A 20,949-nucleotide genomic window follows, 5' to 3' on the forward strand; every position below is an offset into this window, starting at 1 on the left:
GCCACTGTCATGGCGTACAAAAGATGTGTCGCCTCTCTATATAATCTACTTCTACTTACGTCACACTCTAAACCTCTCGTTGGACTGGTTGGGTTAGATAGTTGTTGAACTGGCTGACAGACACAGCCAGCCACAATCAGCCGAGACTTGGCTATCATTACTAACAGCGACACCGTTTGACTGACTAGCTGTACCTAGTTAGCCTCAGTGTTGTGGCCAGGGAAGTTGAACGGAATCTAATTTCATGCGGGAATTAGCCGACAGTCGTTAGATAGCCTCCACCTGTTATTTGCTACATCGAGGGGCTAAGTTAGCTCACGTCAACGTTACGGTTGACTGCTAGCTCACATTAGCTAATTGTATTACTTTCCGTCCCTGCTGCGTATCATAACAAGGTAAGTTGTTTTTCTTATTTTTATTAAACGCTGTATTTATTAGTGTTTCAAAAAAACGTATCTGGCTGTTTTCTTTACCGTTTGCTACTTAGCTGGTAAACTTAATAATTGCTGTCAGAACAATAAAGGAGTAAACATCCCGTTACCAGTAGCGTTGTGCTAACTGAGCCAACGTTAACGAGCTCCAGCAACAGTAGATTAATGATAGATAGAGAGTCCAACATTCATAGAAGTTAGGATAATTTAACAAAGGTAGGTTAGTTAATCTTGGAGTATTGTTTCGTTTTAAAATAAGTAGTGACATTCATTATTATTTTATCAGTTGCGACACTCGAGGCACAAGACCTAGATTAGGTTCCCCTGCTGGTCCTTATCAGGCACTTGGATGTTTGGATTGTTTAGTCATTGCATAGCATTTTCTGCTATTCATGGGGAAAAGGAGACATCGACATGTCAGTATATATTTCAAATTATACTGAAAATTGTGTTGACTTCCATAATGTCTGGCTGTCTGTTGTTGGAAGATTGCTTGTACATAAGAAAATAAAAGAGATATTAGACAATACAGCCATAGCTTTGATATGTGCCTACTTAGCTGTAAGATTCAGGCCAGTATTTTGACACACCTTCAGATGACTAGCATAAGATCAATAATTCCTACCATATCTTAGCCATCTAACGCTCGTAGCTGAGCAGTGTAAATAATCTCTTGCCAGTAATGTTTCAGTGTGTTCCATGAACACAGGCTTCATCATGGACTGATGACTAGTCACAGCTCATGTTAATGCCAGTGACAGTTAATGCTCTAAGTGTTTCCTTGTGCATAGCCTATAGGGATAAGATGGCAGTCTTAATATTTTGTTCATTAGCTGTGCTGTGTTTCAGTGAGATTTATAAATATTGATGGAAAGCTTTCCTAGAAGAAGTATTAGTCTTATGTACTTCTGCTTATATTGATTTCATACAATATAAAGAAACAAACAAACCATAGGGCCTCAGGTAGCTTGACTACTGCTGAGGTTTTTTCTGCTTTTCCCAAATGATTGATCATTCTTTTTGGATACTTTGGTGGTATTATTATTTTATAAATCACAAAACAATTTATTGATTGAATAGGGGCAACTGTTTGTCGTCTTTTAGATTAAATCAGCTCAGATTTACCTTTAGAATCAAAAGATGGGACAGAACACACACCTTCAGTCTTTTCAAGATAGAATTCACAATACAATTTAGTTGTAAGAACTAATTTTTATAAAGATAACGCAATTCACTGGATTTATACAACAGTTATTCAAAACTTATGTTGTTCTGCAGACTTTTATATGAATTGCAAGTTGCACTTGTGCTTGTTAAGCGTAATAGTGCTTTATTATATATCATAAACTTTAATTTGCCTTCCATCTATTGTTTTTTTTTTACCAGCCAAGTACTGATTAGCTTCACATGAATCTATATCTGCAGGGGAAGAGACTCCTAGCATTTGACTTTGTTCCTCAATTCCTTTTTTTCTGCTGTGCATGTGCTTACATTCATGTTATGACATGATTATGAAACAGTCCTCTGATATCATCATAATCTGTGATAATCAAAGCTCAGGCACTGAGCAGTTGTCAATGATTTACAGGCTAATAGCAACAAGGCTAATATGTGCTTATCGGAATTATCAACCATGAGAATTGTTGGGGAATGCATGCCAAGTATGACATTGTTGTGTAGCAGGTTTATAAAGCAGGTTTGAAGCACTAAAACCATGTTATATTTATTACAAGTTTATTTGTACTTGTTATATTTATAACGTATGGACATAAGCCTCATTACTGCTTTAAATTATGTTTTTATATTTATTTTTATTTGCTCCCAAGTCTGTTTGACACTGCCAGGATTAAAAGACAAAGGCTAAAACATTCATACAAACCATAACAATAGACCTAAGCAAAACCTTAATTTAATGAAATACGGAAATGTAATTATAGTTTGATCTACTCGTGCCCTATGGGGCAGTGATATTATAAGACGGAAAGACTAGTGTCTGCACATTATATTGCTCCCTTGAACATAAAGACCTATTCATCTAAATTACCAAGCAGTAATGTTTCAAGTATCAGGCTCTTCTTTAGATTACTTCTCTGTCTTTTACATGCCATGGTTATCTTGAACTCGCATCATAGTACAAGGCCTTGTTGTTGTTGTTTGCATCTTCTTTATAGGGTGTCTACCTATTTTTTGTTTCCATTCTTTATAGGTTTATCGCCAACCCTTTTAAAGGTGACTTGATCAGTACACGCTTTTATTGTGCTTGGCATATTAAGGTTACCTAATGTACTTGTGTTAGTACAATATCTCGGTCAAGTGAATTAACGGATCACATAATCATGAATTATCTCTAACATTGAAGGTTTTTTGTCATTATCTGAGTTATAGTGTAGTGTAAAAGAGAAGATAAAACTTACAGTTGGCACCTTGTGTCCCTCTTTTTTTTAAATGTGGTTTTATTTAGTTGGAGAAAGCAAGATGGGGATTCTCAAGTTGGTGTTGTTGACAACTGCTAACTCTTTTCATAGGTTACTGATGTTGTTAAAGCAATAAACAAAGCCTGTTTAAACATTTAACTAATGAAGATTAAAGGAATAATGACTCGTACATTTAGATGCACAGGGTCATGAATATGTGTGCTAATTGTAGGTGGAAAGTATATTGAAAATGCAGCTGGCTGCATGGACTTGAATGAGGCACTGTATTGTATGATATTTTCATTGTGTTTGTCTTGGTAGACATATGGCTGTAATGTTTGTCCGACTAGGAAAAGAAAATATTATCCCAGACAGTTGGACAAAGCACATTGTTTTTCCTGTTTAAGCTGTACAGCAAACACCAGAGTAGCATTTAGATTGACTTTCAAATGGACAAGCATGGGATTTTCTCCCCGTCTCCCTTCATTCCGTTTATGTTTATTTGTATTTTGAGAATGTGTGCCAGAGTGATGGTACCATAGCAACAAGCATCAGGAGGAAAGGTGGCACAGTATTTCTGTGCTGCTGAGTCATGCAGACGCAGTGCTGATAAAATTGTTCTAGACATTGAAATGATAGTGAAATCAAAATAATTTTTTGTGTAAAACTTATGTTTGCAGTGTTTGCTGTTAAACCAACATTAAACAGAAAACTATTGATTTATTAATGTATAGAATTAAAATAGAATGCATATATGTGAGTAATATTAAATTCCATCGCAACTTTATATTTGGTTCATTATTTTTAAAATTGCTGCTTACTTTTCAGAAGTAAGGTTATATTACATTTTTGTTTTAAACATTTTAATGTTTTTTTTCGACAGTGCAAAAGATGAATTTATGCTGCCAGATGGTTTGTTACACAGAAACACCTAAGAAGCCGTTACTGGAAACTGTAAAAGGAGAGACAGTTTAAAAAAAAACAACCTGGCAGGTGATTGAATGAACCATCTGTCCACCACCATCACACAATGTCTGTGCTGAAACCAGCGCTGTTCTCTGCAATTCTTTTAATCAAGAAATATTCAGTATTCACCCGTTCTAATATAACAAATGCTAATGCAGCATCCATGCTTACCACTTCAGGAGCCACCATTGTTGTTTTGGACTTGAATGAACAGTCCCCTCTCGGAGTCTTCTAAAACTTGTAACTGCCAGTAGCTCCTTCAGAACGCAGACTGGCTGCACCACTGGTTGTTAACAAAACTAAGTGTGATCTTATGATACTGTGAGAATCTAGCTGCCATGCAAGGTAATGCAAAATACATACAGTGCAATACAGCACATTTACCACCATCCTCTTGGAATGTTCTTTCAGACAGAGGTGGGGCTGGGTCACTGAGAGGACTGGGCCTTCTCCCAGACCCTCCCCTGCAGAGTGGGAATCTGTACTATGTGTACGCTTGTTATATCTATGTGGGATACCCTTGGACAGACAGGGCAAGACAGGCAGGACAAACAAAACAACCCTATGGGTGCTGCTGCAGTTACAAAAGTAAATTGCCAACTGTGAGAATACTACAGAAGTAATGCATGGTGTGGGAGCTTCCGGCTGGCCACAATACATTGTTTTGCAGCAATAAATGCAAGATGACAGAATTTCCTTTGATGGCAATCACGGACATTAAAGTAGACCAGTCGACAGAGATGGGTATTGGGTTTTGGATTGATTGACAAGTTTGACTATATAACAGTTGAGAGTGGATTTGATTTCAGAAATCTTCCTTTTGTTAAATGTAAGGGAAATGTTTGTCCTGAGCACTATGGTTTATTACAATGGTGGGCAACATTTTTTTTCTCCAGAGAGCCATAAAGTAAACAAAAGGCCACCTTTTCAACAATTAAATTGAAATATGAAACACAGTGCTGAATTATGATAAACTACATGAATATGGAAGACATGGCAGTTTATTTTTCATTGTTTGACAGTTCAATTTGTTTAGCCAACTCAAACTTAAGTACTGTTGCAGTACATACCTGCATTACTGTTAGGCCTATGTTAGTTACAGTACTAGTCTGTGACTTGAGGATGGTGAGCAAGAGTTTTCTTGAGTGATAAGTACAGACTGATTGTGGTCATTTGCCTCAAGGTATATTAACACAATGCTGTATTTTATTGATGGGGAGAGGCTTTGAGGCTGTTGCAGACTTCATTTATTATTTCATTCACTATTACAGCTCAGATGTTCTGCCTAAATTGTACTTGATTGCTGTCAGAAGTCATGGTCCAAATTTTAGTTTTGCTCTTTGAATAGCCTTTTGAACAGATGGCATAGGTCCCTGTTTTGCTTGGGTCATGCACGCACGCAAGGATTTTCCACCTGCAGTTTGCTTTGATATCAACCAAAGACCAAGAAGAATAATTAGTTGCCAATCTCTCAAACAGATTGCCAATGGAAACCTGGAAACTGTGACTGTTAAGCCCTGAGTCATTCCTCCAACACTGAATAATCAGCTTATAAAATACAAATGGCACACACATTTGCATCTGCAGTAACTTTGTAAATGCAATTAAATATATAATATGTAAATACATTTAAATGTATCTTTGTATTTAACATTGGCATTTTTTTGCTGAGGTCTCATAACAACAACAACAGCAACATAAAAGCTCTCTCAGCTCTTATTTTTTATTTTTTCTTATTTTAATTTTGAATAAACGACAACTAGAAAAGGAACTCTGGGACATTTTCACTTTAAAAAAGTAAACAATTTTTGCTTAACTTGTGTGGTGCCTCATGGTAAAGTACAGTTTGCCTAACCAAATTTTTTTCTTGAATATTATATTTCCCGATTCTTGAATCCTTACATTTATAGATGCATATTATATACATTTTATTGCTTGACTATGTTTCTCTGTCATGGGAAGTGTCGTATTTTCCTGATACGGCAGCCATGAGGTGAGCTTACTGTACCATAAGTAACATCTATAACTTAGGTGTTCTACTAAGTTCCTTTTGAAATGTGCTTAAGTCCTTTTCAAGATGTTGGTGTTGAATGTTAAGCAGTCAATTAGTCCAGGATGTGCAGCAGTGTTGTTGAAGGCACAGGGGGGTATGTTGTGTCCTCCTTGGGTTGAGACCGGTCCATTTGAACCCTGCGATCTCTATCGGCTTATTGTTCAGCTCTGGCTGCGTCCCTCTCCACTGATGTCACAGCATTCCAGGGAGCGGATAAATGAGTTAGTGTTAGGGCAGATGAGCAGCATCGTGAATGCTGCTGGTGATAGTGGGTCGAAGGGCACAAGTATAACAGTGCAACTGTGCAAACACACTCGCCAGCACTTACCAGAACACCTACGTGCCTTCTCCAAGCCCTTCATTCATTCAGTGTGATAGCCTATAGATCAGGTCTATTTTCATCGGAAGGAGTTAATTTGTCTCAACATCTCAAAACAATTTTTTTTGTTATTGTGTTTTGCAGCTTCAGGGCCATTGTATTAACATTGTACAGTAGCAGGATTCTTGCAACAGAGAAAGAATCGTGAGATAACACGCAAAATCCATTGTGTCAGGCTTCAAATAATGTCTGGTCCGTGGACCAGTCAGCATCCTGGGAGGAGATACTGGCAGATAAGGCCGTGGTTTAGGTGTTTGATGACATGGATAGGCAATCGTTAGTCTGTGATGGACAATGATGGAGAGTTGGTCCATCCAATCACCTGCCAACTATATCTTGAAAGTGCCTGCTTTTTTCTAAGCCGTTTCCAATGACTGCTTCTCAGATGTTTCTGTATAACAAACTGGCACACCAGGTTATTATTGTTAGGTATGTTGCATAAGCATATGTTGTTACAGGTATTGATTAGATGGATAGTGTTTCACCTAAGCAATACTTTTTCTGAGTCAATAAATTTGGATCATAGTAGGGATGCTCACCAAGATGTCTTGAATAAGCCTGGATATCTAGTTCACCACACTTCATTTGTGCTGGGTTCCAGATCAGGAGGAATCTGTTCTGAATTTACTTGCATTATTCTCGGATTATTTTACAACCAGTATGAATCCTAAAAGTCGGAGCAAACTGCTAAGATCATTGGGGCTCTTGCTTCACTGTTGTGATCAGAATATTATTATTAAAATACATTTCTAATAGGACATATTATGTTTCCAACTTTCAACCGCTGTTTGCTGCTTTAAGCTCATTGCTTTGGTCCTTCGAGCCAAACCGACTGGCTGAGTCACTTTTCTCATCTAACTCAATACATGACTGTATGCAGCAGTGTCTACCAAACAAGCTCAGACAAGCAAAGTGTACTCTACCTACCTACGACAAAACAAATGATGATGTATAAATGATGGTGTTAGTAAAGAAACAGTCATTTTTTCAAGTGTTGGAAGACAGAATCAGGACTAAAAGTAGATTGAATATTGGACTTTAACTTCTCAGTTAGCTGGAGACATGTCTCCGATGGGATGCCAGTGTTGCTTTCTGTCTACTAAGAATACATTTTTACTTACTACAGTTATTTTCCTTTGAATTCAGAACAAAGTTGAACTGTGGGACATTGTCACATGCCACAAACAAGGAAGAGAAAGTGTATAATTGTAAAGGCCTTAGTTGCTGTGCATGTGGTCAAAAGCAACAGCATGTGACTAATGACAAGACAGAAATGTCAGCCATGGGACCGAAAATTTAAATTGCATTGTAAGTATTACCGTAGAGTCTCATGTGATGTGTGCTTTCCCCAAATATTTCTCTCTCTTCGTGCTGGGGGAGAATTTGTGACACATATAGTATGAGCATACTTGGTGTTCTAAGACTTTGTCTCTTCTTTACAGGTTGACAAAATGTTGCAGTGAGTAATGCTCCGATTGTTGATATTAATAATGGCCCTCTGGGGGGCACAAGGATGCTCCAATCCAGAGAGCTGCGTGACCCAGCCGCCCAATTCCACCTCCAGGGCCTACTGTTTCTCTGCCCGAATTCTCAGTACAGTGCTCCAGGGTTTGCCTTTCGGCGGGGTGCCTACTGTCCTTGCCCTTGACTTTATGTGCTTCCTGGTGAGTTCTTCTGTTAGTTTTTTTTTTCAATACAACTGTCAAAAGTGTAATATAGTAAAAGAGTGAATAGTTCCAGAAATGTGTTTTTAAAGGATAAACGCCTCCAAGCAGTTGTGTAACTTGCATTCTCTGTAATACAAATAAAGAGACTGGATGTGCTGACAGCCACTGTTTATTTTTGTACTTCTAGGGGCTGCTGGTTGTGTTCTCCTTCTTGAGAAAAGTAGCATGGGACTATGGGCGCCTCGCTCTGGTGACTGACGCTGACAGGTAATTAGAAAACATTGGTCCAGACTGGAAGGACCAGTACCAAGGCTTTCTGACTTGTTATGGGTCCTGAATATAGACTACTCGTTAATGGTTTCGATTTGATACATTCCATAGCAATAATAATAATAATTTATTGGTCATTTTTCTGAGAAATGTCACTTACTTTTTAGTACTTTGTTAACTTTACATGTACTCCATCTCTTAAATATAAGTTTGTAGTCTTTAATTGCAAAATAATTCATCTTGCAAGATAATTTTGGCAAATGCACTGTTCAACATCTTATAAAAAGATAATTGATCTTCATGTGATGACAGGCTAGTTACGCACAGTCAAGCCAGTGTGTATGAAGTAGCAAATCTGGAACCTGAACTTAATGTCTCAGCTTGAGACGGAGCCATTATTTGCCATTATTATGATTGTCTATAGTCAGAAAGTGTATGTTGGTCAACAAGGACAAAATATGACAAAGCCTTGTCTGTGTTCAAATATTAATGTCTGAGAACGTACTAGCCATTGTGGATGGTGACCAGTATCCTAGTTGGTGCTAAAAAATGCGAAAAATCTCCTTCTAAGGGTGAATTTGGTTTTCAGACAGAAGCAAGCATTACAAGGATGGTACTCCAGACAGGAAGACAGAGTCAGCAGTTTCCCTATGAATGGCAATAATGCACTTTGACATTGTTTTGCTTTGTCACTTGATGGTTTGTTCACTTTGAGATAGAAAAGCCAGACTGCTGTCGCAATAAGTCTGAAATGGATGGAACAGAAACAAATGATCAGCTGCTATTATTCATTTAAATACCCCTTTAGATCCATTTCCCAGACCACTTTAAAGCCACTGTCTGTAAGCCCCATGGACTGTATTAAATGATGATATGCTGCCAGATACATTGGGATAATTTCAGACTGATGTCTGCACACTGATCAAATAACAAGAATCATTGTTGAAGCAGCCAAAGAGGTGCCTGGCAAGAAGGACCGGTCCACTGCTCCTTTAAAATTTTTGAAACCATGAAGTAAAACTTTAAGTTAGGGAGAGGGTGTCCTTTTTGGACTGTGAACCTTGGAAAGTACATGACACAGTGCTCCATCACCTACATCCCCCTGTTGTGTCGGTGTGATGTTGCAGCTTCACTATTTTCGCAGCTGCATATGAGCAAAGAATGGGGTTGCAGCATGGTGGGAGGGTGGGAGGGGGGTGGCAGCATGGGACACTTTTGAAACAGACAGGAAATGTAGTTTGTGTCTCATGACACTGTCCTAACTTAAAATCAGCATCTGTCTTTTAAATTCATCTGAATCTAAACATCTGAAATGTAAATGCAACCTGTACCAGGAAGCTTCATTAACCATAAAAAATAGAGTATATATTTATTGTTGCTCCAGGCTCTCAACTAAAATAAAGGAAAGAGTTATTATATCATATATCATAGGCCATAAATGCATTTATATGGCTGTACAACATATACCAGAATGAATAGAACTTCATTGGTATGCCTGCGGTGTAATATGCTTCCCCAGATTTTCTCTCAACCAGCACCCTTACTGGCCAACAGGGCCATTTCTTCTTAACTACGCTGAATGGCTTTTGTCTTGCTTTTCTTTTCACCAGAAGAATGGATCAACGATACAGTCGCCTGGATGATCGGGAATAGTATGTTATCTCTCCATATCATAAACTCACTGCCGTTTTCTTCTCTCCTTTCCCCTCTCTGTGGTTAATCTAACACATAACTCTTGTCCACTCTGCCCAGGCCGCTGTGGGCTTCAGTCTGTTTTTCACTCTTGATGGTTTAGCCTTTTTTTCCTCCCTCTCCAGGCGTTTCCCAGTGCCAGGCTCCTAATTATTCTCCCTCTCCTTGTCACTCTTGTATTTCTACTGTTGGGTGTGCCCTGTCCTCTCTCGTTGTCCTAATCAGATCTGTGTGTGCTAATCTGTGTATTGACCTCTTTATGAAGCTGGGACTTCTTCTATGTGAACGCACTGCATGACCTGCACAGACAGGATGCTTACAGGGAGAGGTAATGCTTCCCTGATCTGCTGTTGTTAGTAGACAGGCCCTAACATGGTGCAGCTACACTATATCCTTTCTATTAGAGCTGAGAGGAGCCAATCTGACTTCTCAGAGGAATGTTCTAGAGGAGGACTGACGGTGGTTTACAGCCGGAGGCTCTCTCCCCATTCCATTAGAGATCTCTTAGAGCCCTGGGTGACGTCATCCTTTCATGTAGTATTGAACCGCTGTTGGAATTCCAGCAGAGCCTGGCTCCTCTTCATATTTTGCATGTTTTGTATACATTGACTTGACCTCACTGAGGAGTGCAATCAAATGTGTAGACATTATATAATACTCTTGGTGCTGTGTAATGTCCAGGAGAACCTGTGGCTCTGCTGGACAAACTCCATAAATCCTTTATTGATGCTGGGTTTCTGTTGTTTCCTCTGTGAATGTTGTTTTCTATAGAGCTTTACCTTTTAACTTTTCATCGCAACCTTTCCTCAGACAGTGATGGTGTACTCAACCTGTGTAAAGTAGACTCCTAATGGTGCATGAAATGTGGCTGCAGAGATTTTACCTGTGGTTGACTGGTTAACCAACTAAATCCTGTGTCAAGCCCACACAAGATAAACAGGGGTGAATCTCTTCAGTCCATTTCAGGGCGTGTGTTCGTCTCCGTTTGTTTTGTCTTATCAACTTCTGTGGTAACCCCACTGTCCTGAGAAGCAAGAACTAACATCCCTTTATGGTAGATGGTGATGCTAGGTAGTTGTGTAACATCATGCAAATGCTATGGTTCTGTTTTCTGCATATAGTGTGGCGTCTGCTTTGACATCAGATACACCAGAACGCTATGAGCGCCTCACTTCAGTTTCCAGCTCTGTGGACATTGATCAGAGAGACACAGTAAGTGTGCCATTGTTCTTACAGGATAAAATATGGTGTCCTTTCTTTTAGTGGTGCTCAAACTTTTTTATCGCCACCATGACCGCCAAAATGGTGATGTGATGTTTCTAAATGTCTTCGTAATTTTTTTTTTCTCCTGTCCCACTCCTGACGTCAAACACAAGTTATGCCAAAACACTAGATCGACATCACATTTCCCCCCTGCCTGTCCTGCCACATTGTGAAAATAATGATCCAAGCGATGAGCTGTATGTTGAGTATGAAAACTGCTACACCTTCAGTTTTCTGCTTTCTTTTTTTAAAGGGGTTCTGCTCCTGGTTAACTGCCATCTTCCGCATCAAGTGAGTCAACCTACTTGCAGCATTTTGGACAACAGAAAAATGGTGGAATGCTAATTAAAACTAGATGTGAGATTTGTCTCTGTACTGAGTTGCAGTAATTGACTTTGTGGTTGCATTCCTTATGCAGAGATGAAGAGATACGGGAGAAGTGTGGTGAAGATGCAGTGCACTACCTGTCCTTTCAGCGGCACATTATTGGCCTGCTGGTAGTGGTGGGTGTGCTGTCTGTGGGCATCATCCTGCCCGTCAACTTCTCGGGAAACCTACTTGGTGAGTCCACTGGACTTTAATTCCGGGCGATCCTTGGAAATTTAGACAGTTACATTTTTGTCGCAGTTTTGCTGTCAGTGTTTGACAAGGTGAGGTTGCCTTGTCACCATTATTTTCATCTTTTGGGATTTTTCTTTTGTACTGTGGGGCATGCTTTCAAAAATGATCTGCAAGTGTGCAGGACTCTGGATGATTGGCTGATGATGTGTTGTTCCACTTTTTATTATTTTTTCTACAGAAAACAATGCCTATAGTTTTGGGCGAACCACTATAGCAAATTTGGATGCAAAGTGAGTAATTCTTATAATGTCATTTGATGCCTTATGCTGAGACTACACTTTGTAATACCGTCACTAAATCCTTTTTACTCTTTATTTCTTCAGTAATACACTACTGTGGCTGCACACCACCTTTGCATTTCTCTACCTGTTACTGACGGTGTACAGCATGCGACGGCACACCTCAAAGATGCACTACAAGGAGGATGACCTGGTGGGTGGCATGGTGTCAGAAAAAAATGACTGTTTTTTACACTCCTTGTACACACATACTGTGGGTCTGAAATTTGTTGGTAATCTCTTCTATGTCTGTATTTTCCTGCAGGTGAAACGCACTTTATTTGTCAATAACATCTCCAAATATGCAGAGGAGAGTGAGATAAGGCAACACTTTGAGTAAGCACCCTTCACAGCTATTCTCTCCACAGTTAATATCTCACAATTCTTCAATCCGTCTGCTTAACTTGGTAACTGTTTTAAGGGGCATGAGAGCCATGCCTTTTCCTGTTAAAAGCAGCTGTCCATACGGCTCGGATCAGACAATGACAGGCCTATATGTGCAATAGTCCATAATAGAAACCAGATGAGAAGGGTCATGCAAGTCATGTGTCAAGATGGTTAGAGAATTAGGAGGGGTTTTTTGGCTCAACTGTTGCATTCATGCCTTTTTTGGGACTTGTTATTATGGTGTGATAGAGATATGTCATCCATTGTTAGTACATTAATGTGTAACTTTAAATGTATCCAGTCTTTGACTTTCTCCCTCCATGTAATTATTTTCATAGGCAGGCGTACGAAAACTGTGTTGTACTGGAAGCTCGTATCTGTTACAATGTGGCCAGGCTGATGTATCTCAACTCAGAAAGGTAACTGTTTTAATAATAGTTTGTGAGTGTGTGTGTTTGGCCTTTTTATAGCATTTTGGGATGAGCTTGGCTCCAGAACCTGAGCTTGTTTCAGTGAAGTAGTCCTTCTTCAGTCTGACACAGCTGATGTTTTGCATGCAGGAAGAAGACTGAGCGCAGCAAGAAATTCTTCCTTGACCTGCAGGCCAAGGAGCACATTACCACCATGATCAATCCAAAACCCTGCGGACACCTTTGCTGTTGCATCATCAAAGGCTGTGAGCAGGTCAGGCTGATATATTGAGCTTTATCTCAAACAATACACACGTGTTTACAAGCTGATAGTAACATTGTTACAGGGGAAGTTAAAGAAGGCATCTATTGGATTTTGCAGTCCACATTTAGATTAATGTGGACAATCTGAGCTGAGCTAGATAAAGATATAAGCAATGTAACATGCAGGTACCTGCTCCTGGAAAAGCCACCAAACCATTTATTTTCACATCATTAGTAAACCACATCCAAACATTGTAGCCCGTATTTTTGTTTTAGTCACAACACTCCTTGTGCTCATTGGTACATACTGTGGCTGTACTTTAAAGGGGATTTAGTTTTTTACTTGTATGTTGGTTTTCTACCAGAACAACACTACAATAAAAACAAATAGCATATATATTGCACTGTAAAAAAACCCCAAAGTAACCCAGTATAATAAAGGAGGTGTGTACTTTTTATTCAATTATTACATCTAAAAAGCAGAGCGGTAGTTTGAGTGGATATTTATATAATAACATTAGGAGATAATCTTACACTTTACCGTGCATATTAAGTGATATTCACTATTACTGCAAATCAGATTAAACTAAATAAAAAAATATTTTCCTTTTCCTTCACAGGAAGAAGCAGTGAGCTACTACACTAAGCTGGAGTCACAACTAAAAGATGACTACAGGAAGGAGAGAGAAAAGGTTAACAGGAAGCCCTTAGGAATGGCCTTTGTCACCTTCCAGAATGAGGCCATAACTGCCATGTAAGTACAATTACATGTGGTAAAATGCGTATCTGTTGCACTGTGTCAAATTTTCTGATTATTTAGCTCTCGACATGCTGTAATGTCCGTACTTTGTGTGGATCGATGTTTCTTTTAAGAATCTTGAAAGACTTCAATGCCTGCAAGTGTCAGGGTTGTCACTGTCGTCGGGAGCCCAAGAGCTCTCAATTCAGCGGCAAGCTCCACACACACAACTGGACTGTCGGCTACGCCCCTGATCCACAAAATGTCTACTGGTAAGAACATGTTTAGGTCACACATTTTGTCTGCAATCTGTTTTGAATAAACATTTCATTTGTTACATTACTGCACCCATTGAGAAGGGTGGATACATTTTGGCAGAATAAAAGTACTTGATGCAAATACCCAAAGGGAATTCTACAAACACAGACTTGTTGATGTGTAATGCTCTTACTGTTGGAATAATTATAATCTAGGAATAATTGGACTTCAGTTCACCTTAAGGAGTCTTTCTCACTCCAGATGAAAAGTTGGCTTTTGAGTTGCAGTGTCAGTTTACTGGCCAGCTGTGTCCATAACTGCGGGTTATCGCCCAGTGTCACTCTAACCGCTTCATGACCTTCATCCCACAGGGAGCATCTGTCAGTGGGAGGATTCTCCTGGTGGATCCGCTGCTTGATTATAAACCTTGTCCTCTTCCTCCTCCTCTTCTTCCTCACCACCCCGGCCATCATCATCTCCACAATGGACAAGTTCAATGTTACCAAACCAGTGGAGTACCTTAATGTGAGTGTTTCATTCGTTCATTCATCTGAGTTAAAACCACAGAATTCACTTTTCATTACATGACACAACATGCCCTTGTCTCTCTGATCTGTCCTCCAGAATCCAATTATCACCCAGTTTTTCCCCACCCTCCTTCTGTGGTCCTTCTCTGCCTTACTTCCTACCATTGTCTACTACTCTGCCTTCTTCGAAGCCCACTGGACTCGGTATGGTTTACTGCAGTCAATAATCCAGCATATTCAGAGTCGTCCATTTTCCTGTTAAGTGTTTTCTGTGTGTATTTTAAACATGTAAATATTTTCTTTGGCCTTCCAGGTCAGGAGAGAACAGGACTACGATGCATAAATGCTATACTTTCTTGATCTTTATGGTCCTGCTGCTGCCCTCCCTTGGACTCAGCAGGTATAGGGTGTTCTTGATTTCCGTCCTGCAACATAATGAAATGCAAAGCTATGTATCAGTTCATTTTTTTGTCAGCCCAAATATCTGACCTCATTCCTTCCTTTCCTTCTATCTTTGCAGTTTAGATGTTTTCTTCCGCTGGCTTTTTGACAAAAGATTCTTGGCAGATGCAAAAGTGAGATTTGAGTAAGTGTGATTTTATGGATTTTTTTTATGGACATTTCAATATAACTATCTTGCACTTGGAGGAAAGCAAAACAGAATGTAATGTTCAAAAGTGGCAATTATGTCTTTGATACCCTAACCACCATGCAATAACTACATCAAATGTATAATAAAAAATAATTTTAAAAATAAATATAGTGATAAAAACAAAAAAATAAGTTAAAAGAAAAAAGATAAAAGTGGAGGCTATCGGAAATGGATTCATAAAATAAAAAAAAATAAAAAACTTTTTGGGTAGAGAGAGCTGTATTAAGCAAGAATGCGAACATTTTGTCTTTTTCTCTTTATAGAACAGTAGAAATTGGATTTTCTCCTTAATGTGGTTAAGAAAGGGATTCCATACTTTCTAAAAATAAAAAAAAATAAAAAGTCTTTGTGGAGCCCCATAATGAGTATTTTATTTTCTCTAACTGAAGTAAGTACAGTACATTTTTTGATCCAATGAGTAAAGTTAGTGGTTATGAATCTTTCCATGTAAGTAAAATCAGGCGTCTTGTGAGTAAGATGGCAAAAGTGATTAATTTAGCTTCAGTCTTACCAAGTATGTGAGGCTTTAATATCTTTGCACAGATCTGACTCCAAATCGGCCTCATTTAATACATTATTATTTAATTGAACCGTTTAGCAATACCCCAACAAGATCTCAGATACACTAATTCTTTTGGAATTGGCTTCTGTAATAATGCATTTTCAAACTTCAATGTCTTAATTCAGGTCTGTACTGATGCTGACTTTTCTCTGCTCTTTAGGTGCGTGTTTCTTCCTGACAATGGAGCCTTCTTTGTGAACTATGTGATTGCGTCTGCATTCATTGGTAATGCCATGGACCTGCTGAGGATCCCTGGTCTACTTATGTACATGATCCGCCTCTGCCTGGCTCGCTCTGCAGCAGAGAGGAGGAACGTAAAGAGGGTTAGTGTGTCACCTTCTTACCACGTTGACATCATTTATGGGTCCATGACCCATAAAGTAGAACACAATTGAATACAAAAGACATCTTTATTGCCTGCTCATGTGGAAAATTGCCTTTGGCTTCAAAGATGCATCCATACTCTTAAACCTACTTAAAAACTCCCCCTGCCTTGGGTTAGGATGCATGAGATGAAACGATTAATAGGAAATAGTGAGTCTAAAGATCAGGATGAAATTGCTGCAGTTAATACAGTTAATAAAATAAAAGGATTAATAGCATGATACAATTAATGCCTAATTGTTTCACAAGCCAATGATGAAGCTAAAAATCAGAAAGCCAACATAATAATACATTGGGATGTGCAATCATTTTAGGTTGGAAATGTTGTTTTCCTTAAGTTATTTCTTTAGATATTGAAATTGGAATTTTGGGATTTTCTTTAATATTCTGTGATTGTGTCTTCGTAGCACCAAGCCTATGAGTTCCAGTTCGGGGCAGCTTATGCCTGGATGATGTGTGTCTTTACTGTGGTAATGACCTACAGCATCACCTGCCCAATCATCGTCCCTTTTGGTGAGTTCTGCTGTCTATTTCCCCTGCTGCTGCTGTTGCTGCTGCTGCTTCACATCAAGATGGAGTGCTTATTAAATTATTGCAGGAGAAACATACAGAGGGCAGGGAGCATTCAGAGGCTCAGTTCTGTATACAGAGGCTTATCAGCAGGCCTAATTGGATTAGTTCCACTAATGGCATTGTCTCCTTTCTCTGTGTAGGGCTGATGTACATGCTGCTGAAACACCTAGCAGACAGGTACAACATGTACTACGCATATCTGCCATCCAAACTTGACAAAAAGATCCATTCTGGAGCGGTCAATCAAGTGGTGGCTGCTCCTATTCTCTGTCTCTTTTGGCTTCTGTTCTTCTCCACGGTTCGCTCGGGTAAGATTAGGGCTCCACCTACTGGCCATTAATGTCTTTACACTGTCTGCCACTTAGACTGTCTGAAGCTTTATGAAGTAAAATCACCTGATAAACATCAAGTGTCCCCCCATTTTGTTTCCACCAGGTTTTAGAGCGGCTACATCCATGTTCACATTCATAGTTTTGATCATCACAATCATTATCTGCCTCTCTCACGTCTGCTTCGGACACTTTAAATATCTCAGTGCTCACAACTACAAGGTAACAAGACTTTTATCCTTGCATTGTATTCATGTTTTATTAATTCACCAGTATTTGAGAGCAGTATTATAATCAGCTGCTTGTGTTAAATGCATGTTTTCTGTCCTAGATTGACACCCAGGAGGTGGACGGGTTGGAGAATGGGCGTCCAGTGTGCGCGTCTGCCGCCAACAAGGCAGCAGTATGTATTCAGTCATGTTTATTTTATAACAATATGAGCCTCAAGATCAAACAATAGAAAGGATAGGAACAAGGATAGATATCCTGGCAAAGCTTGTAGGTGCTGAGCATGGGGAAGATGTCTGAAAAGATACGCCTTCAATACCAATGTGAAAACTTTATTTATTCAAAGTGTAACAAAGTCAAACAGTTGTCGCTTAACAGATCATTGATCATTATGATTGGGTGGAGAAAAAAAAGAGTGGGCACCAACAGAAGAATATTGCTGGTGATTTTGGCACATTTCTTTTGGGCACTACCCACACATTTAGCTGTGTTGCTCATTCCACAAATGCACAATCCTTACAAGTTGTACCTCGTTGTATAGGTGACTAATCAGGCTATCCAACATAAAAACAGTCTGTGCCACATTATGCAACTATGGGCTGAAAATGCAAAATTGCTATTGCTTAACATGCAGAAACATACCTGACTTTGACTTTGACCAAAATGCTTTTGCTAGTAAAGAGTTATTTACTGTGTTGGTAGTGAATCCCACCCCACAACATCTTTTTGTCATTTCTGTTGTTTGCTAGCAGACAGAATTGACAAGTAAAAACCCTCACACAACACAAAATCAATGAAAAGCAAATAATCTGGTATTGGCAGGACTTAATTGTGCTCTGTAAAACCCAAACCAAATGGTCTGATGTTTTCTTCTCAACCTCAACAACATTTGTTTTATAAAAAGCACAGTTGTCTTTTTTTTAAAACTTAAATGCTATTTAAATGTTAGCTTCTGGTTTTTGTCTTTTATCTTGTCAATCTGTTCCTTAATAATAGCCTTGGACTGTACATATTCATTTTCTCCTGCAAAACCAACTGTAAGGCAAACTCCTGGTCAGAGCATATTGTCCTGTGACTGAGAATGGGTATCAGACTCTCTATTTCCTCTTTTATTTTCTCCCCTACAGCAAATGTACATCGCTGAGGTACTTCAAGACCCAAATTCAGAGGAGGCCGGTTCAGGCAGTGGTGAGGATGACGGCCAGGGGTCCTCGCAGGACGAGGAAATAATCAATGTGGAAAATGGCCTGAATGAGGACTTCCAGTCTGGTGAGGACAGCCTCATTGATAATGAAGTGAGGCACTGATACTGAACAGAAAAAAACACCCCCCTCAATTTTAACTTGAGGAGTGCACTGAATATGTGAATTACACTACGAACTGAACCAACAGTTCTCCAAAGCATCTCAACCTCCATCGAGGGATTTTACACTAACACAAGCACACTGTCTACTAAGGATTGAATGGATTGTTGCTCAAGGATTCCTGCGTTCCCTTCACTGGATCTCACCACCCCACATCTTCTGTCTGTGTACCTGAAGAGGGAATCTACTCTGACAATGCATTTCCCTTCTGCCCCGATATAGCTGAGGCACACCCCGAAACACTGCACACGGACCCATGAAAGAAAGACACTAATGCACAAATGAGAATAGTTTGCCTTGTTTTGTAAGGGGAACAATATTCTGTCTGTATTTCCTTAACATTATTGCACTTGAAAGAGAGGACCTGTCCTATAAGCTCAAGTTTCAGTAAGGTACTGTAGTACAGCATGCCTTCGAGTTCTAATGGTGGAGGGCTTTTCCTGTAATATTTGCAAGTGTCTCTGATTGTCTGCACTAAATGCTTCCCCTAAATAAGAGAGAGGAGACAAGATGAGTTTTTCACCAGACAGCTCAGCCTGTGCAGATGTGATGTTCTCAAAACGGTTCTTCCAATTCCAAAAGCCTTTAAAAGAAGGAAAGACAGAAAAGAAATAAGAATTCCTACTAACACTCCTGGACCCTTTGACACTGTACAGCTTCAAAACTCTGGATTTGTAAAATAGCCTTTTTTGACATGGTATTTATTTGTAGGCATTGAATTTTAAATGCCATCAAGCTTGATACATCCCTAAACTGTGGAAGAAAATAATATCTTGGCACACTACATTGTTAATGATCTTTTTGGCATTCAGTCTCTGAGCCTTTGTTGGGACTGCTGTTGGACTGCTGCTACTGCTGCTGCCCCCTGTAGGGGGAAGTACTTGCACGGCTGCTGCAGGAGGACTGGAGGCCAGGAGCCTGCTGATCCTTTTGTGTTGTTAGAGGATGGAGAGAAAGGCCTTGTGGGGTTTTTTTTGCAGGTCAGCTTCATATAATACTCATTGTGACTGGTTCTCTTTATCTGTTGTTTTCGTTTATATCTTTTTTGTCCATGTGTTTACGTCTTTATGTCGAGATATCGAAATTGGCGTTCAGTGTAGATGGCTACTGATAGTTTTACAAATGCACTAATCAATATGTTATCATCCAGTCCTCTGCCAGCCCCTCTTCATTTTCTGATGTAGGTAGAATATCATTCCAGTATTCATCGAGCATTGTTACAGTTTCCCGTTTGCAATTACTCAGTGCCGAGTTGTAGACGCCGTAACTCAAATTGTGCAGTTTTAGTGATGGCATATCAGATCTTAGGCTAGGCCACTTTAGAGAGTTACACCAGTGGATGAGGTCCACCTTAACTTTATGTTGTTGAATGCCGCTATGCCAATCGCCACACATTGAAAGAAAAATGGAAGATATATTCATTATTTTGCTTTTGAGTCGTTATGAAGTAATTCAGTTTCCCCCCACAATTGTACATTCCATTTGTAAATCCAGTGTCCAGCCTGTTGCCAGAGCATCTCCACTTTCGATTGTACAGAAACCCTGAGAGGCAAAATTCATATAAACTCTTTTCTAAGTTTTGCCAGGATAATTTTGTAGTTGTAATACTAATTTTGGCCATAAGAGGCTGATGTGCACCACTGCCCCTTGTTCTAAACAGGACTTAAAGCATTTTATTCTGGGTAAGTTTTAATTTCTCCTTGTATTCTATTATGAACCTTGGTTTTGAGTGCATGGAGAAATTAGTGGAAATTAATGCTTTTAGATTACCCTGGCAAAACCCTTTTTCACCTGTTCTAAAGCCATGAACACAGGAGAGAACCATTTCGATCAGATTTAGAAAATGGGTTACCACAATTTCATTTTTTGTCTTACTTGCCTCTGAGTACTTCGGTATAATTGTGAAAGACATTGTTAAACATTCAAATGATTCCTGATCTGCCTCAGCCATATGAAGCAGCTTATTTCAGGAAGAGTCGTACAAAAACACACAATTTAACAATACAAATGCCAAGTAACAAATTATAAATAGAAAACAAAGTGCCCACACACTTACGAGTTTACTCAGGATTTATCAAGCTTCTTGTTTCTGTCCTTTAATTTCTTCCTTAGTCAGGACAACACTAGGAGCTGCCCCATTAAAAAATAAAGATTGTTGACAAAGCAAGGCAAAGTGCTGCAGACAAAGTACCACTACAGACTGTCACTGTGGACCATTTTATGTTTTTGGGCCATTTT

General features: G+C 39.3%; 1 protein-coding gene across 2 annotated transcripts; it reads left to right on the forward strand.

Moving 5' to 3' along the window:
* The first annotated feature begins 55 nt into the window (after positions 1 to 55).
* LOC131993526 (CSC1-like protein 2) lies at positions 56 to 20,705 on the forward strand. Of its 2 annotated transcripts, XM_059359478.1 has the most exons (24): positions 56 to 395; positions 7,686 to 7,907; positions 8,098 to 8,177; positions 9,791 to 9,832; positions 10,994 to 11,084; positions 11,389 to 11,426; positions 11,554 to 11,696; positions 11,935 to 11,986; positions 12,080 to 12,188; positions 12,300 to 12,370; positions 12,760 to 12,840; positions 12,982 to 13,105; positions 13,716 to 13,849; positions 13,969 to 14,106; positions 14,464 to 14,617; positions 14,717 to 14,823; positions 14,933 to 15,019; positions 15,140 to 15,205; positions 15,994 to 16,156; positions 16,625 to 16,730; positions 16,931 to 17,098; positions 17,226 to 17,341; positions 17,451 to 17,522; positions 18,475 to 20,705. In XM_059359478.1, the coding sequence occupies exons 2-24, from the start codon at positions 7,710 to 7,712 to the stop codon at positions 18,652 to 18,654; spliced, it is 2,520 nt and encodes an 839-aa protein (XP_059215461.1). In that variant the 5' UTR covers positions 56 to 395; positions 7,686 to 7,709; the 3' UTR covers positions 18,655 to 20,705. The 2 variants fall into 2 exon arrangements, with proteins under 2 accessions (XP_059215461.1, XP_059215462.1); XM_059359479.1 differs by lacking the exon at positions 9,791 to 9,832.
* The last annotated feature ends 244 nt before the right edge of the window (positions 20,706 to 20,949 follow it).

Source organism: Centropristis striata, chromosome 20 (assembly GCF_030273125.1).
Source record: "Centropristis striata isolate RG_2023a ecotype Rhode Island chromosome 20, C.striata_1.0, whole genome shotgun sequence".
Lineage (NCBI taxonomy): Eukaryota > Metazoa > Chordata > Actinopteri > Perciformes > Serranidae > Centropristis > Centropristis striata.

Excerpts from the sequence above, each read along its gene's own strand:
- LOC131993526 (XM_059359478.1), top strand. The coding sequence starts at position 7,710 with ATGCTCCGATTGTTGATATTAATAATGGCCCTCTGGGGGGCACAAGGA. Across the intron at positions 13,850-13,968 it reads AATGAGGCCATAACTGCCAT|AATCTTGAAAGACTTCAATG; the intron begins GTAAGTACAATT and ends GTTTCTTTTAAG. Across the intron at positions 17,099-17,225 it reads CTTCTCCACGGTTCGCTCGG|GTTTTAGAGCGGCTACATCC; the intron begins GTAAGATTAGGG and ends TGTTTCCACCAG.